Below are 14,726 nucleotides of genomic sequence, written 5' to 3'. Positions count from 1 at the left end.
TTTACGACTGCTTGATAAACTTGAGGTTTCTGGTCTCCATTAGCAATATGTTATGCAATTATATTGACACATTAATTACATACACATATGAAGATATAATAAAGTAGATTCATAACTACATAAATATCCTTACAAATGCGATCACTTACTCCCCTGTAATATGACTCCCCTCATAGAAGCATATACCAGATATTGAGTTTATTAATTTGGCTGAGATAAAAACAAGAGAAAAAGCTTATTAGCCTAGATTTTAGGAGAATCTTTTCCATTAGTAAAACACAACAAACACAATTGTTTTTCTCCAAAACGGTCTCTAAGTTTTTCTCCAAAACAAACAATTGTGTCTAACCAAAATAACACAATTTTTTGTCTTTATATTTATCGTATATCTCAAGGAATGTTTACTTATTTAGAATGAAAAATAATCATAAGTTAGAGTTATAAAGAGTGAGAGAAGATATGAACATGTATCGTCTCTGGATGGTTAATTAATGAACACATCATCAAATTAATGGATGAACAAAAATTGTATAATATGAACCATATATTTAAGATCATACTCACTATCTGATGTATGAATACTTTAATGGTCTTCAAATTAGATATTTGCAAAGATGATCTACTCACATTATACATGTAAGAGTAACTACATCATTAACTAGATTTATAAGTATGCATAATCATTTGCAAAGAGGTTGTGAACTTATAGCTTGAATTATTAAGTTAGCTTTAGCAATATCAGATATTATGAATGAAAGATCCTATACAGTTGAGTCTGTTAAGAATAGAATTCAAAGTATAGATCATTAAGATATTTGGATTACGACAGCAAATCAGTTGGCAGTTTCTTAATGGAAGAAACTGTCATGTAATTGTAAATGGTAGTTGAAATAAACTGCAACTATTAACCAATTCTGATCTCTTATAGCGCACGTATATAAATCATTCTCATTATGTTATTGTCCCATCAAGCAATAGAGAAATAAAGGTGTAAAACTAGAAGAAGGTCGAAATGGATTATGCAGTAAACAAAACAAGTTAGTATCTATTGTTTTATCCATTGATCTAAATCTCATATAGTTATTTACATAGTTACTTTAATAGTTACAAATGCAGTTTCAAAAATTAGAGCTTACAATGTGATTGTAGATTAATTTATAAATAGAGCATCAAATCAATAGATGAACAAAAATTATCAAACATGATCCATATATTTAAGATCATAATCACTTAATCATATGTATGAATACTTTAATGGTGTTCAAATTAGATGTTATTTGCCATGCGGATGACTATTCTTAGCAACAATGTCAAACTTGACCATCGGAAAGCCTCTAGTAAATATATTATTTTTCTTTCCTTCTCTTTCTTCTTCTTTCTCTTCAAATCTCACCTCTCTCCTTCTTCATAAAATATATATTTGTTTCGACAATTTTGTTGGAGTGAAAATGTCTCAAAATCCACCTCACATGTTAAATTCGAATTTGACAAAAAATTAAATCTTTCATTGGAGATGTTCATAGGGGATGCTGAAGAAGCCATATCAAAGCCTGCCATTTGGACTTATTGATCACCAGTACTTAATGAAGTACTGAATCTAAACTGTTTTCAGTGAATCCCACTAATCTTTCATGTGTAACGACATATTATTGTGTTAGTTAAACTTCATTTTTGGAGATGAGAAATTTGGATGCAACTGCTAAAGCTTGTAAGATTCTGGAGGGTATGATGTTTTAAATTGTTGAAAAAGAGAAATCTCACATCTGAAATGTGATAAATAATATACAATTTATAAGTGGATGGATAATACTCAATTGTACCGATGACTTTTGAGATTAAAACCCAACACCTTAAAGGTGGTTAACTTATGACAATATCGGTGTATTGGTGATCCACGGGCCACGCTTTTCTCTGTGCAACATGGTATCAGAGCGGGTCCATTTTCAATTGCTTTTCCTAACCGTATGGGGATTCCCCAAGCATACTAAGCCTAAATTTGGGTTCATCGAATTCCATACCAAGTGTCCGTAGTGGGCCTTGGACTGTAATGCCAATTTTCGAAATGGGAATTGGAGCAAACCACCAAATCACATATACCGATTTCCGATGTGGAAATTAGACCAAAGGAATTACACGTGTAGACCTAAAAATTAGGTTGCACATGTTAAAGAAGAGAGGTCCTACATCTGAAATGTGACAAATAATTTACAACTTATTATTGGATGATAATACTCAATTGTACCGAGACATTTTGAGATTAAAACCCAACACCTTAAAGGTGATTAAGTTGGGATAGTATCGGTGCATTGGTGATCCACGGGCCACGCTTGTTCCTCTGCAACATAAATAACAATATCCAAACAGACCAAACCGAATAATGGTATTGAACAAAGGGAATTATATGGTGTAAGAAGCTCTTAACTGTTCTTATTCATATTGATCATGCTAGAAACTTGCAATTTGCAAATGATATTTCCTTTTGTTATCTTAAAACGTAACATAATAATATATAAGAATTGCACTGAACTTCTAAGGAATGGCTTGTTTCTCCCTTCTCCCCATTCTCCCTGCCCTAGCCTGCCTCTTTGGTGGCAGTAGGTTCAAGGATAATTATAAAGGCAACGGTCGCATCAGCAAGTTTTGAGGTGAAAGCTTCGACTTGGTTCTAGGGTTGGGGTGGCTTTGGTTATCTATCAAGATTCATAGAGGTAGTAGTCTCCTAGGGTTCTTGGATGGCAACTCGGCAAATTCAATACGCGACGGTTTCACGATCTCGCATGTGGTCAATCGAGGTAGGGGTGTCAAGATTCCTTGTCACTGCTTCCAAGTTCGGCAGGTTTCCTATTGCTTTGAGATTGGCGATTTGGCAAGCCGAGTCTCTTCTTTCTCACACTTCAGATCTTGTGGTCTTAGCGCGGTGTGTGCATGGGTTAGTACTGATGTCAGGTGGTCAAGACCGGTCGTGATTGGATTGACCGCTGTAATCGAGGAGATAACGAGGCCGGCATTGTTGCACTCAAATCCTTGTAAGGCAGCTCTAATGTGTGGGTGCCCAGTACTCTGGGTGCTCTTAGTACATGGTTTTAGGCTAGGGTTTGGTCTCAAATGTTATCCTGGGCTTCACTAGTTGCTGCGATGTAAGTGGATCCTTTGCCTTCAGCAGAACTTATTAATTCGACCAAACATAGGAGTAACCCCGGCGATGTTGTTTTTGCGGTCTCTGTTCAAGGGATCTCCTAGGAGTCGGAAAGTCTCTTTAGATCTTGCTAGGTTACATCCTCTGAGTATGATGGCCCTAGTGGAATAATAAGTATGATGGCCCTAGTGGAATAATAAGTTAATAGATTCTCATTTGGTTCTGGTTCTAGATTCTTGGTTACTTTGTGTATTCTCATTGATGGTTTGGTAGTATAGAGTTAGATATGTATTCCTTATTTGGCTCGCATAGTTCAATTATTTCAAATTCCTAAAGAGTGTTTCTATGTTCATGTTATGTTTCTACGTTAATATATGACTCTATCATCAATTATAAAAAAAATAAAAAAAATTGCACTGAGGGTCTCAATACATGCATGTTAATTATCTGTTTTATATTGCTATGTGTAATTAACTACTCATACCTGTTACCATATTTTAATTGCCTGCGAATCTCCTCAGTAAAGTTAAATTAGTTCTTTCAACTGTCAAAACGGGGTTTGTCTAACAATTATGTTGAAAAATTCTGAACTTTCTCTTAAAGCTGAAGAACTTTTTATGCATTAGATGATTGCCAAATTTTCATTAAAAAGTAATTCCAATTTCATATCAATTAAACTTACTGGAGACAAAAAACAACTCCAAATTGTGTAAAATGGTATATTGAACTCCTTTGAAAGAACTCTATACTGGGAGTTTATAAGCTTTGAGTATTAGAAAATCATGTATTGATAATCTGAGAAGGATCTCAGCCTATCACTTGGGAGCAGTTCTTTCACTTGACTGATGCATCGCCAAATTTCCTTGCATCCAGTTTGTCAACATTTGTAAGGCAGCTTTTGGTTGATCCATTGGAACCATATGACCAGCATTATGGACCTGTTGTTAAAACTTATGTAATTAGAGAAAGATTCCTGGTATAGGTAGGGAACACAAACACACACACACACACAGGGATGGAGAGAAAGAGAAACCTTGAGGAAAGCAAGGGGTCCGTGGATTTTCAGCAGTCCTGCTTCTGCACCACCAACCTTGAAAGGAACAGTTGATGATTCTCCAAATGCTTTCTGACCAGACCATTCCATTGCATGAACCCAATTTGAGTTCCCTACAAAATTTTAGAGAGATATCAGATAATATAAGTGTAGTTAGTTGTAGGCACAAGAGTGACAAGACACATTAGCCTTATGCTGGTCAGGAGGGACTCACCTAGCCAATTGCAGATTAGATCGTACTCTCCGGCATACACTAGCACCCTAATTCCATCTTCAAGAAGAGCAGGAATGCCCACTTCCAGATTTCTCATCCAATCTGTCAGCATAGCTTCATACACTATAGAGCTGCATGAAACGAAGTCTATGTCCCCTACCCCTAGGGCGTCTCTAACTAGTCTTTCGTTCAAGAATGTCTCCAAATTTGAGAAGTCATAACACAGATCTCCTACACATTGTTTTCTGATATCATAATACTGCACGCGAAACAGAAAAAAAAAATTCTCATCATACTTGGATCGATCTCATTCCTTAAATATAACTAAATCGTTCTCAAATATTATGGAAGCTTGCCTTTGCTTACATTTTTATTGCCGATAATATCCATGATCTGGGAAAATATGTCATTACAAACGCTGTATGCATCTAGACATGGTTGTCCACCAGTGGCGCCTGTCACAGTTGTACTTATAAGAACAGTTCATTGTTACATAAATAAGTTAACAACACAAAGAAACGAGTAGGACATACCACAAGTCTTGATTGCTTGTTCACAGGCTGGAATTGACTTTGTAATTTTGTCATAATCAGGTTTTTTAATCAAACTCATCTGTAGTGCATAATCAGGGTATGCCTTGTACTGGAAAGTTGGATTGGTTAGGCCATTACCTATTGCAAATCCCTGTTAGATCATAGAAGTTGGTTAGTTCCTTCATGAATCTATGCAAGTCCCAGTATAAGTATTAATTGGACAGGACATCACATACCTTGAAGTTTATGTGAATCCCCTCCTTTTCTTTGTTTCCTTTGTGAACTCGAGAAGCAAATGCCGGAATGTAGTGGCCAGCATATGATTCTCCAGTGATGTAAAAGTCATTTTTAGCAAATTGAGGATGTTGAGTGAAAAACCCCTGTGATTATTAACAGATGTCAGCTGAATCGAGCCAAGGAAAGACGTATAAGCTTCCAGCGTATTCATTGATAAATTTCGTTTCTAAATGACTAATGACTAAATTGGCATTTCAACACTTGCATTCGGATTACACAAGTTGGTAACAATTAAAGTTCTTTTTAGCAGCTTATGTTAAGTGAGTTTCATATAAGGAATGATTAGGACCTGTAAGAAATCATACAAGTCGTCGCTAACACCTTCTTCATTGTGACGAGTATCACGACTATCTGAACTATAACTGAAACCAGTTCCAACAGGTTGGTCAACAAAGATAAGGTTTGACGCCTGCCAAACAAAACCTAGCTTGTTCAGAAAATCTTATACATGGGAAAAACAATTGCTAAAGAGTTACAAACCATGACAATAGTAGTACCTTGTCCCAGCCATAGTCATTCCAAGTCAGAGACAAGTTATTTGCAATATGGAAAGGACCATTTTCATAAAACACAGCTAGTTCACTGCTGCATCCTGGTCCTCCAGTCAACCAAATCACAACAGGGTCATTCTTGTTAGTCCTTGATTCAAAGAACAAGTAGAACATCCTACACAAACAAACAAAATAGATTAAAAATATGAAAGACTACAACCTTGGTTCCAGTGGTTACATGGAAGTAGCCATTGTCATATTTAATTTGTATTTGATTCTGTGGAGGTTGAAGACATGTTGATTGCTTAACTTGCACAGACAGAAAGATATAAAGCTACAAATATGGACCCATGAAACCACAAAATTAAGAAATAACATTTATTGCTTCTAAGCGTTTCATTTATATATATCAATCATACAAAAGTCCTATTAAATGAGAAATGTTGCAATCAACTCTGTTCATATTGTCTTTTATGCAGCAGTAAATGACAACATTTTGAGGCATGGTTTGTGTCTCTTTGCTCAGTAAGAATGATAATAATTTGCAGATGGTTTACTGGGTTCAGTTTTCCAACCTATGAAGAAAACTTAGATTAATTACCTTGCAGCGTGGGAATGTGGGAGGCGATAATAGCCGGCGTGGTGTCCAAGCTCTTCAACACTAGTTCCATTGGCAGCACCAAGGTAAGGCATCTTGAACCGTTTTTCGACAAGCTTTGGTGAATACAATGAAGAGTTGTGATGAGCTCCGGTGTTAATCTCATCGTTGGGGAACAAGTTGAGGTCCCGGATGAGCTTTTCTGCTTGGAGTTTCGGAAAGAATGCCGGTGAAGACAAGTGAGCAAGCTGGTTAGGCTTAGTGTTGGGATCATATGAGGAAGAGAAGAAGGGTAGGAGAAGCAGCAAGAGAAAAGAGAAGAATGTGTGAGAAGAAGTAGATGCCATTGTTGTTCTTGTTGGTGAAGAAAACAGAGTTGATTTGAGGGATTATATATATAGGTGTTGAATATGAATAAATGATGTGAAAGAAGTCATAGGCCAAGTCTTGGCTGAGAATACAATGATGGAGTATGCAATGTTCAGCCTTATTGTGAGAGGTGAGGTGAGAAAGAAGAGGAAGAAGAAGAAGGTTGTAACTGTCTTTCTTTTAATTCAAATACAATTTGTTTTCTATTCTCTCACGGTTGAAGTTTTGCACCTCTTTTTGTTTTCTACTATGAAGAACAGAAATGGGAAACAAAAAGGGATAAGGCAGTTGAGTTTTGAAACTAATCTTATAGTGGGAAATGAGATCACATTATGCTCCAACTCACTTTTATCTGTTTGTTGTTATACACATAATTTACTAAATTGTAACACAATCATACTCAACTACCTTGCAAGAATGTTAGCGGAGGGGTATGTTAGACCAAAAGTGCAAAACTAGCAATTACCATTTTCTCAAACACTCTTGCAAGGTGGTTTTTGAGGGAAATCGCCAAGGATTTTATAAATCTGAAAAGGTCAGGACAATAAGGCAAGTATAATGTGATTTTATAAATCACCAAGTATTTTTATTACATTGAAGTATTTTTTTCGTAAATGGTATTCGTTGTCAATACCTATTTTTCTTTTCTGCGTTTTACTTTTCGCGTGAAATTCTACATACAATTTCGCATGCATAAAAATACTTCAATGTATTTCAAAGACAGAGTGGACAATAATTCTTGAGGACCTTTATTGAATAGTTATTGATCATATGGTTGGTATAAAATGATTAAGATTTAGCACCTCGGCACCTCGCTCTCCTGCTCTTCGTCTCTTCTTCAAGTCATCCAATAGGCTCATCCAATTTACGAAAAAAAGAAAGATGAATTAGAATTTTAAATGTTTTGTCTTTTTGCAAACTAGGGAGCTTGATGATGTACAATTCAATCATTTACATAGTCGTTTTCTATTAGCTTATTGACAAATTTAGTGGTCCGACAATCTTACAAAAAATTTCCTATAATAGCATTTGAGATATAGAATCTCCTTGAGGTACAACTCACGAGAATTGCAATACTTTGCACTATATGCAAGTAACAAGCGTAATGATATAGATCATTAGCATTTTCTCAGTAGAGTGCAGAGGTTTTTGACGAGTGCTCATAGGACTAACCTCAATTTGAGGAACAAATGGATTTGTTTGGTTCAGGAATTTTCTCTTAGTGGTGAAATTTGGTGCTAGATGAGGATTTGTGTGAATAGCACTCACCATCATTCGAGGGATTATGTTTGTTGGGATATATCTTTTAGTAGCATTGTCCTTTTATACATCATATCACATCAATATTTTCATTAATTTGAGCTGATAGGCCAAAACAAATAGGGAATTATACTTGCGTGCAAGACATTATATTTGCCTTTAGAGCAACGCAATATTTCTGATGTTAATGGAGTTGAGGAAATTCTCAAATAGTTGGAGAAAAGCTTTGAGTACATCGAGATTTGCAAGAGTTGGAGTGACTTAAAAGAGAGAACCATCTTCCTATCATCTTTAGTGATCGAATTGTGCTTAGAAGCGAGGAAATAAAGGGAGATTGGATCACCCACCAACAGTTTAAAATTAAAGCAAGGACTTTAGCAGTTTAGCTTGATGCACGAGGCACATGGTGATCTCAATAATCATTAGGCCACTTTCCAGCAATGTTAAACCTGCGTGAAGAAGATAGTAGTGGTATAGTTTGACTATGGAAGCAGTGCTTCTCCTAGCAGCAGTTTTTAGAAGAAGCAGAAGAGTATTTTCCCAAAAAGAAAAGTGAAGCAGTAACACCACACAACTAAGCAGTTTTTATTTTATTAAGTACTACGGTAATTTGTTGAAGATTAACGAGCACTAATACAATGATATTGCTATGGTATCCGTCCAACATGACCAAAGCAACTCCAAACTTTAAACCCCAAACTGACCTTACTGCTGTTTCCCTTGGATCATTATACTATCATGAGTAACTTTCAACCAATTTGAGTGCTGAGATCCAAAGATCTTAAACATGAACTCGATTGAGAAAGTAAACGATTATTGGCCATGATAGCTGAACGAAAAGAATGTGATAATGATCATCTAGTGCTTTACCCTCTGTATCCCACGTAATAAAACATCAAAATACGTTATGCTATGTTCTCAACTTCTCAAGCTCAGTTACTCGAGATACCACTTTTATGGAAAAGAGCAAATGCAAGGTGCACAACTTGGACTTCATACACATAGAAAGGAGGTTGACAAACTAATCTATTTGCACTATAATATTGCACAATTGCAGCTTACAGTGTAAACTCTTTAACAAGCTGCTTAAATATAATATACAGTAGACAAAACATCTCTGGTGTTCTCTGTCAGTAGTAAATGGGGCCTCAGTTATGCAATCTCAAACTGGTCGAGATGCTACATTCAGGAAGTGCATCTGCCTCGGTTATGTAATGCTTGGGGAAGAGAAAAGGCAGAGAATGAGGCTAAATCTACCTTATGACCTAACTTTGGCAAGTCTGGCTCGTATTTCTTCCAACTCTTCCTCATCATCAGCGCCCTCAGCTATTGCTTCTTCCTGCAGACGTTCCATGACATTAAATGCTCTCCTGACTCTTCTAAAGCCAGGAACTAATGATTGAAACTGGAGTTTATTACATGATAGTTAAGTCACACATACCTCCTGTGCAGTTTGGGCACTAGCAGGTTGCTTCAACTTCTCTTTCCTGACAGCTTCTGGAAGTTGTGCAGCAGTCTCGCCAGCTATAGCAGTCAAAACCTTATCAACTTCCTCCTCTATCTCGTCTTCAATGTCCTCCGAGTCTAGTGCTGTGTCAAGGCTATCATTCACCATCTCTTCAATTACCCCTGCCTGCACATCACAAACTATATATCAGTACTTATTCAGTAGGGGACCTGATGAAGTTCAATAAATTAATGGAACAGCTAGACAAGGCAGCAAGCATAAGCTAGCACACTAAAAAGGTTTCCTATGATGAGCTTTTGCTGCCGAATCAGAAGGTGGGCTTTGGGATTCAAACTCAGCTTTTATAATTCAACATTTGTTGAATGTTTAAGCAGTTGGACTGCTAAGATTTATGCCTATCACTAAGATAATTCAACATTTGTTGAAAGTTTAAGCATTTGGGATAGTATTTGAGAGATCCGCCTTCCCCAAGTCTTATTCTGGAATCGGACAAATTTTCTTAGATATTGAGTACTCTAAGATTATGGATACTTCAAAGTGCATAATATTGGTATAGCCCCTTTACATCCCTCTGGTTTTACAATTGGCATCCTTTTGGGTATTTATCTCCTCTTGCTTGAGGCTAAAGTAATTTTTGAAACCTGTATTTCACATAGAAATGGTACGACATGTTCTAACTAGATGGTCACCGCCCCTCATTCTCTTCTATCTTACTACTTGAAACCTGCATTTCACATAGCAATGGTACGACATGTTCTAACTAGATGGCCACCGCCCCTCATTCTCTTCTATCTTACTACTTGAAATTCATGTACCCATAGACAGCTTGATATCTGGTCCTCGTAGGGATGATAAAATCTGGCAATTGCCCTCTTCTGCCTCTCTCAGGGAGAAGCTCAAAAACTCTGAACCTACACTTTCCTCTCTTCTGTTCCTCTAGATAGCTGGAACTATATATTGCACGCCTTTGTTGTCCTATATATCTTCTCTATATTTCTGATCACTTCTCATATTTGATGTTTACAGGTTCACTTATTTTAATTAGAATCCGGATATGCAGTCCATCACAGCAACTCTAAAAGCACTTCATGTTCATGATGTGAGTTTACTTTTATACGCCATACAAATTGCTTGTTATTTGTTTTAGTATTATGAACTACAGTTTTAGTATCCAGCACCTTTAGCTGATTTACCAATACCAAGCTTTACAGGGAGATCCATTGATGAGAAATTGAGGAGAATATTTCCAATAACTTGATCTAATCATGCAAATTTGAGTAGCAATGGCATAGATAAGTGGCCTCAAACTATCACTACAATGGTTGTTAATTCACTTTTGGGTTAGATTCAGTGAATCCTGCACTGGGTATGTTGTGTTTTTGGCTCATTGATACAATTTGGAACTGTAGGGTTCATTAGGCAAATCTGAGTTTAGAATAGAAAGAGGACAGCACTGTAGCTTTTCTATAAGCTGTAGGAAAGTTGGTCTTTCAGGATTCTATAAGGATTTGTATAATAGACTTGGTCTATTAGGTTTAGGAGTCCAAAACCATGTTGTATCAGCAACCCCTATTGATATAAATAGGAGCTGCAGGGGGTTTTCTAAGGATAAGGCAGAGAGCACAGAAAACCGGGAGCTAAGGGTGATAGAGAGATCTAGCAAGGGGATGGGAGTAGCATAGGGATTCCAATAAGTGCTTGTAATCAAGTTGTTATTCTCCATAGTGCTAGTGATTCTCAAGAGAGATCACACAGAGGACGTAGGCATTGCTGAACCCCTATAAATTTCTGTGTGCTGTGTTTCTGTTTTCAAGTTCATCTGTTAGCTTTGCTTATATCGTAAAGTACCTAGTAAAAGATCCAGGGGAGTCTACACAACAGAGTATACAGAGAGACTCAAATGATGTAAAAAAAAAAAAAAGATAGTGAGGGAGGGAGGGAGGGAGGAAAATGTCTAGCCTAAATCTCTTAAAGGGCATAACAGGGGAAAAAGATTTACTGGAATTTAGGGAGCTCTTTATAGCAAACGTAGAAGTCTAAATAGCACCACCCAACTCTATTTACTTAAAATGATGAGTTGTGTTCTAACTAGATAATCCGGCCCTTCATCCTCGTCTAGCTTGAAAAATGAAATTCATCTCTTCGAGCTGATTGGTACTTAATGGAATCTGGCTTTCACCTGTACAGTGTTATCTCTTCTATAGGCTGACAGAAGGTCAGAATGTCCCAACTGACAATTTATTGGTTGAACTGGGTTTAGTTTGGTAGGATGGAATGGCTTGTGCAGCTTCCAATCAGGGCCGCAGGGATAATAATGAACGGAAAAAATTTCTTTTCTAGGACTTAAAAGAGTTTTGTTATAATGAAGGTAACAATTCATTGGTTAAAGTGGGTTTAGTTTGGTCGGATGGAATGGCTTGTGCAGCTTCCAATCAGGGCCACAAGAGATAATAATGAACAGGAAGATTCTTGTTATAATGAAGGTAACCCTATTTCCATAATTTCTTCAACTCTAAAATAACATAAAAATGGAAAAAAGGTTGTCTGAATAATAAAAACTGTCACAATTTAATTTTTAACTGCACATAAATGAAAATAAAGTTTTTCAACCCAAGTATATTCTATGTCTACATACAATCTGAAGCCAAGAAAACAAAACCAAACAAAGTTATGCTTATTTGTTAGATGAAGGGGTACCTTAGTCATCTCCTTGCTGAATTCTTGCATTGTTACAGCTACTTCAGGAGCCTTCATCAGGTTATTAACCAGCTTCATGACCTCAGCACTTTTGGATAAATGGCCAACAGTACGGGCAATAGCTGCAAATCAACCACACATATGAGACGAATTAAGACAACACTAGAACTGAACATAGGGGGATAATTAACCCCCAAAGAAAAGTGTATAGCAGAAAGATATGCTTGTCCTTGATATTCATTCAATCTAACCCTCATTCTCAACTCACCATTTCATTTTACTCAACTTAACATCCTCATAAAACTTAGGAATTATCTTCACCAGCTATGAAACATTGACTAGCCTTAAAAGAGTTCCAAGATAACTTTGAGTCTTTGACTGTGTTCTAAGGTGCTGGTATAATTCATCAATAAGATGTAAGGTTACATTAGAACCTATTACAGAAGATTCCTCCTCAGTCACTAAAACTTACGAGCGCAACTCTGGAAAAGTAGTATCTTTTAATCGGTTAGTTAGTCGTTAGAGACAAAATAAGCTGCAAAATTACTATACTGTTTGGCCACTGACTAGCATTCTTCAAGTACTGAAAGGAGATTTTAGATTCAAAATCATAAAGTAACCACAAAGCAGGGTGCAATTAATTAACGGACAACACTAGCACCAGTGCAAAAATGTAAAAAGGAAATACAGAACAATGAGCTCAAGTTTCAGAAAATTCATACCAACGCTCTCCCCTAGGTGCATTGATATCGAATTGAGTTGTGCCTTATTTTCATGAAGACGGTTCACTGTCTTTCTAGATCTCACAATTTCTACAGCAAGTGACTGACATAAGGAGATATAAAACATGAATCAGAGATCAAATAAAGCCAATGATCTAATAAATACAACATGATATCAAACAAAGCCACTTGGCAAGGATCAAAATCAAACTAGAGAGCCCCCCTATATTGCACTATCTTCAACCTGTAACAGCTTCAAGTATATCTAAAACTTAGCTCCCAACCAGCCTTTCTAAAGAATTGTTCATGATTGAAGTATGTTTAAAGCTACCTAACATTAAACCTTCAGTAAAGTATACAAACGAAAAGAAGTGCATGTCTTTGGGATACTTCCATTTGTTATAGCATGATAGATATGATTTACTACCTATTTCAACAAAGTTGAGTTTAACCAAAACATACATTCTCATGAAGTCTAAATGTCATTGACACCAATTAGGGAAAAACAATGCTCAAATTTGAGAAATTGTACGTAAAAAAACATGGCTAAGTACCTTTGCAGAACCCATGTCATTTCTCTTGGCAGCATCCTTAATTGCTTTCTGAACACCTTTCTCTTCTCTTTGTATATCTGACGCCAACAAAAACAAACCAAACCAAAATCAATCCAAATTTTCATGATCGATGAATCCGGAAGGAATCAACCAAAGTTTCGATTATTAATGAAAAAAGGAGAGGAACTTGAGAGGGGGGAATTGGGTACCTCGAATTTGGCGTTCGATGTTGCGGCACTCTTGGCGAAGTTTACGCTGCCAATCTCGCAGTTGCTGCTGTGGGTTTGGTTTGGGTTTGATGATGTTCATCACCTTCTCCATTGGAATGTCTTCTGTCTTGTCGGGTCTCTCTCTGTGATATGGTGAGGAAGGAATCCAGATATGTGTTGCTCTCAGCTTTACTTCGTACTTTGCCTTTTGTTCTATGAACATTGATTTTGATCAAAGTTCAGGATAAAACGAAAAGAAGAATGAAATTGATCTGTTATATAGTATTTTGGATCGAAGCTGGAATAGCTCAGTTGGTTAGAGCGTGTGGCTGTTAACCACAAGGTCGGAGGTTCGAACCCTCCTTCTAGCGCAATTTTTGAATTATGATGATAAGATATACTTTTTTTTTTTTTGGTTGGTGGTTCAGAAGTTTGGATTTGCTTGAAACTGATTCATAAACTCCCACAGCCCAAGAGTGTGACGCTATTCATACAGCAAACCCCCAATGTGCAAAACTGCAAATGTCCTTTCTTTCTGATAATTCGAAACTGGAAGAAAGTGAAGAAAGAAAAGAGCGAGTTAACTAGTTGTGATGCATGTAAGGCTGTAACTTTCACAATACATAGAAAGAAGTAAAAATGTCAATTCATTTGAACAAACACATACAGAGACAAGTACAACAACAACAAAACAGCCATACTTGTATGCTACCTTGTGTGGCTCCTCCTGTTGTGGTATTCGGCCTTCCTTTTATTTGGGCCTTGTTGGGTTATGGCAAGTCATAGGTGTTTTTTAAGTTGCAGAAGCAAGAGGCTCAGTAAGATCAATTTTGATTAATTGAAAAATCGATATGTTTTAACTTGTAATAGATTTTTGTTAGGGAAAATTTTGGTAAGAGTACAAGAACTTTGGGCCATTATGAATTTCAATACACCAAATTTTAAAACATGAATTTTGATACATCAGATTTCATGTAAAACCTACAAAAAGTACAAGACGTCATTAAGGCTGTTAATTTAGAAATAGAATGTTGTATATTCAAGGGTAATATGGTCAGCCCATCCCTGATCTTACTAGCGGGGCAGCTTTCTCTTCATATGTCTTTGTTTTCTGCTGCTAGTCC

The 14,726-nt window shown here is 36.7% G+C and overlaps 2 protein-coding genes and 1 non-coding gene across 4 annotated transcripts; 1 reads left to right on the top strand and 2 right to left on the bottom strand.

Annotated features, from left to right (window-relative positions):
* Positions 1-3,876: 3,876 nt before the first annotated feature.
* LOC126788008 (serine carboxypeptidase-like) lies at positions 3,877-6,794 on the bottom strand. Its single transcript, XM_050513955.1, has 9 exons — positions 6,327-6,794; positions 5,732-5,900; positions 5,524-5,643; positions 5,174-5,317; positions 4,938-5,088; positions 4,771-4,859; positions 4,405-4,663; positions 4,170-4,303; positions 3,877-4,074 (listed from the first exon to the last, which is right to left on the bottom strand). The coding sequence occupies exons 1-9, from the start codon at positions 6,668-6,670 to the stop codon at positions 3,952-3,954; spliced, it is 1,533 nt and encodes a 510-aa protein (XP_050369912.1). The 5' UTR covers positions 6,671-6,794; the 3' UTR covers positions 3,877-3,951.
* Positions 6,795-8,867: 2,073 nt separating this feature from the next.
* Positions 8,868-13,803, bottom strand: LOC126787597 (vacuolar protein sorting-associated protein 24 homolog 1-like). Of its 2 annotated transcripts, XM_050513452.1 has the most exons (7): positions 13,603-13,803; positions 13,394-13,470; positions 12,840-12,942; positions 12,118-12,239; positions 9,394-9,585; positions 9,210-9,291; positions 8,868-9,131 (listed from the first exon to the last, which is right to left on the bottom strand). In XM_050513452.1, the coding sequence occupies exons 1-6, from the start codon at positions 13,712-13,714 to the stop codon at positions 9,211-9,213; spliced, it is 687 nt and encodes a 228-aa protein (XP_050369409.1). In that variant the 5' UTR covers positions 13,715-13,803; the 3' UTR covers positions 8,868-9,131; position 9,210. The 2 variants fall into 2 exon arrangements, with proteins under 2 accessions (XP_050369409.1, XP_050369408.1); XM_050513451.1 differs by having other exon boundaries at positions 8,868-9,291; positions 13,603-13,802.
* A 96-nt stretch (positions 13,804-13,899) lies between these two features.
* TRNAN-GUU (transfer RNA asparagine (anticodon GUU)) lies at positions 13,900-13,973 on the top strand. Its single transcript has one exon. It is a non-coding gene; the product is annotated as a tRNA-Asn (tRNA).
* The last annotated feature ends 753 nt before the right edge of the window (positions 13,974-14,726 follow it).

Source organism: Argentina anserina, chromosome 3 (assembly GCF_933775445.1).
Source record: "Argentina anserina chromosome 3, drPotAnse1.1, whole genome shotgun sequence".
NCBI lineage: Eukaryota > Viridiplantae > Streptophyta > Magnoliopsida > Rosales > Rosaceae > Argentina > Argentina anserina.
This window is presented reverse-complemented; position numbering and strand designations above follow the sequence as displayed.

Excerpts from the sequence above, each read along its gene's own strand:
- LOC126788008 (XM_050513955.1), bottom strand. The coding sequence starts at position 6,670 with ATGGCATCTACTTCTTCTCACACATTCTTCTCTTTTCTCTTGCTGCTT. Across the intron at positions 5,089-5,173 it reads GGATTCACATAAACTTCAAG|GGATTTGCAATAGGTAATGG; the intron begins GTATGTGATGTC and ends ATGATCTAACAG. Across the intron at positions 4,664-4,770 it reads ATATTATCGGCAATAAAAAT|TATTATGATATCAGAAAACA; the intron begins GTAAGCAAAGGC and ends TTTCGCGTGCAG.
- LOC126787597 (XM_050513452.1), bottom strand. The coding sequence starts at position 13,714 with ATGGAGAAGGTGATGAACATCATCAAACCCAAACCAAACCCACAGCAG. Across the intron at positions 12,943-13,393 it reads ATGACATGGGTTCTGCAAAG|TCACTTGCTGTAGAAATTGT; the intron begins GTACTTAGCCAT and ends TCCTTATGTCAG. Across the intron at positions 9,586-12,117 it reads TCAGCAAGGAGATGACTAAG|GCAGGGGTAATTGAAGAGAT; the intron begins GTACCCCTTCAT and ends TGTGATGTGCAG.